The 2,027-nt window shown below is 40.2% G+C and overlaps 1 protein-coding gene across 1 annotated transcript in view; it reads left to right on the forward strand.

Annotated features, from left to right (window-relative positions):
• Positions 1-1,842, forward strand: part of LOC101855059 (potassium channel subfamily T member 2) — a gene marked incomplete at both ends in the record, with an annotated part of 13,860 nt that extends 12,018 nt beyond the window's left edge. Inside the window, 1 exon segment of the mRNA NM_001310489.1 lies at positions 1,728-1,842. Coding sequence (NP_001297418.1) covers positions 1,728-1,842 — 115 coding nt within the window.
• Between the last annotated feature and the right edge of the window lie 185 nt (positions 1,843-2,027).

Genomic DNA, 2,027 nt, shown 5'->3' on the forward strand with positions numbered 1-2,027 from the left:
AGTGGTTTATGGACTGTTGTGGAGTGGTTTATGGACTGTTGTGGAGTGGTTTATGGACTGTTGTGGAGTGGTTAATAGACTGTTGTGGATTAGTTGGTTTGCTGTTGTGGTTGGTTGGTGGGCTGTTGTGGAGTGGTTTATGGACTGTTGTGGAGTGGTTTATGGACTGTTGTGGAGTAGTTTATGGACTGGTGTGGAGTGGTTTATAGACTGTTGTGGATTAGTTGGTTTGCTGTTGTGGTTGGTTGGTGGGTTGTTGTGGTTGGTTGGTGGACTATTTGGGTTTGATTTGTGGGTTTTTGTGGATTGGTTGGGGGAATGTTGCGGGCTGGTTGGTGGGCCAGTGGGATTTGATTGGTGAGTTTTTAAGGGTTGGCCTTTATTGTCTTTTTTGGGTTGGTTGGTTGGAGGTTTTAGTTGATTGATGGGGTGTTGTGGGTTGGTTGGTAACCTATTATGATTGACTGATGTGCTGTTATTGGTTGGTTGGTGGGCTGATACAATTTAGTTGGCTGGTGGGATGATTTTTTGTGCATGTTGCTGACGGGATGTCCAGGAGGAGAAATCAAATGAATTTGTGCTGAAAGACGCACATGTGGGACGGTCACTAATAAACATAAGGAAGAAGCGACAAAGGAATGTATCATAGGCAAGCTATTCTGAAGTTTTAAGCTTAGAAAGCAAAATTTTTCAGGAGGGAGTATAGACCTGGGTTATTTTTTCAGATATTGTTAGCATTCTGTATATTTTCTGGGGGCTTTTATCATTTAGAATTTGAGTTTTGGCAAAACGTTTCTCAAACACATGTAGCCGATACCACAGATTATGAGACTGCGATTTGAATAAAAAATTGGGCTTAGCACAACTGGACAGCTGGCTGACAATATGGTTCTCACTGAGAATAGAAAAAAGAACGCAATAGAGGTAGACTTAAAACAACTTAGTGACACAACTTGCGCAGATGGTGACACTTGATAAAATAATCTTTGTAATGTGGACTCTGAGATGTGGACAACTGACAAATTTGTTAAATTTTTCATTTGAGGAAATTATTTAGGATCTCTTTCTTTCTGCTGAGAAGCATTTTACACTGCCCGAGTTGGCTCTGGTAGTCAGGGTCAAAGCAGAAGGCCTTAGAAGTGATATGTGTCATGACACAGCGGAATCAGTTGCTCGGCAGTTTTTGAGCATATGATAATATGGAGTTATGAGTCTGTTAATTTGCCCTTGCTTTCGATGACATGAATACACTGGGTTTTTTATTTTTAGATATTGTATTAACTTTCTGTATATTTTAAAAAAAATCCATCTAAAATAGAAGTTGGGATTTTTGTGATTGAAGGAGGTGAGGGTTGTCTGGTTTAATGATAAAATTAGTGAAGAATTGGCTGCCAAAGTTTGGTGACTTCCAGAGCTTGAGTATCCTTTGAATCTGCAAACTTATATTTTTTGTGGCTTTGATCAACGTTTTATCAGGAAAATTCACTCAGAAATATACATTAAAAGTGTTTAGAACCCCCCCCCCCCCCTTCCCCAGAAAAAAAAGAAAAATATAAAAAGATAAAAATTGCCTACAGGCTGAAAAATGTTGATTTATTTGATTTTATTATTTTGTTGTGCACCTTATTTCACTATGAAGCCACACACATAAATGTGTTAGTTGCAGCATTAAAGTAAATCTTACACATTGCAGTCTGAGATGTGGGTTTTTTTGTCCGTCGTGTCAGGATCGACATACCATTTTGAGGTCATGGGCTGTCAAGGACTTCGCTCCCAACTGCAAGCAGTACATCCAGCTCTTCAGTGTTGCCAACAAAATACACGTCAAGTTTGCGGGTAAGCCATTTCGCACCCATTGTGCATGGTATAGGCCATTTTTCTGTGGCTGAATGGTCATGCTACTGGCTGGACTCCAATGGCAAAGCCATGGGGTCGAACCTCAGCCTGGGCCTGTCATTCTGTCTTGAGGAGCTGGTTGCCTGACTGAGACAGTAACAGTTTTCTGATTGTTAGTTTTATTGTATTAT

Source organism: Aplysia californica, unplaced genomic scaffold (assembly GCF_000002075.1).
Source record: "Aplysia californica isolate F4 #8 unplaced genomic scaffold, AplCal3.0 scaffold00084, whole genome shotgun sequence".
Lineage (NCBI taxonomy): Eukaryota > Metazoa > Mollusca > Gastropoda > Aplysiida > Aplysiidae > Aplysia > Aplysia californica.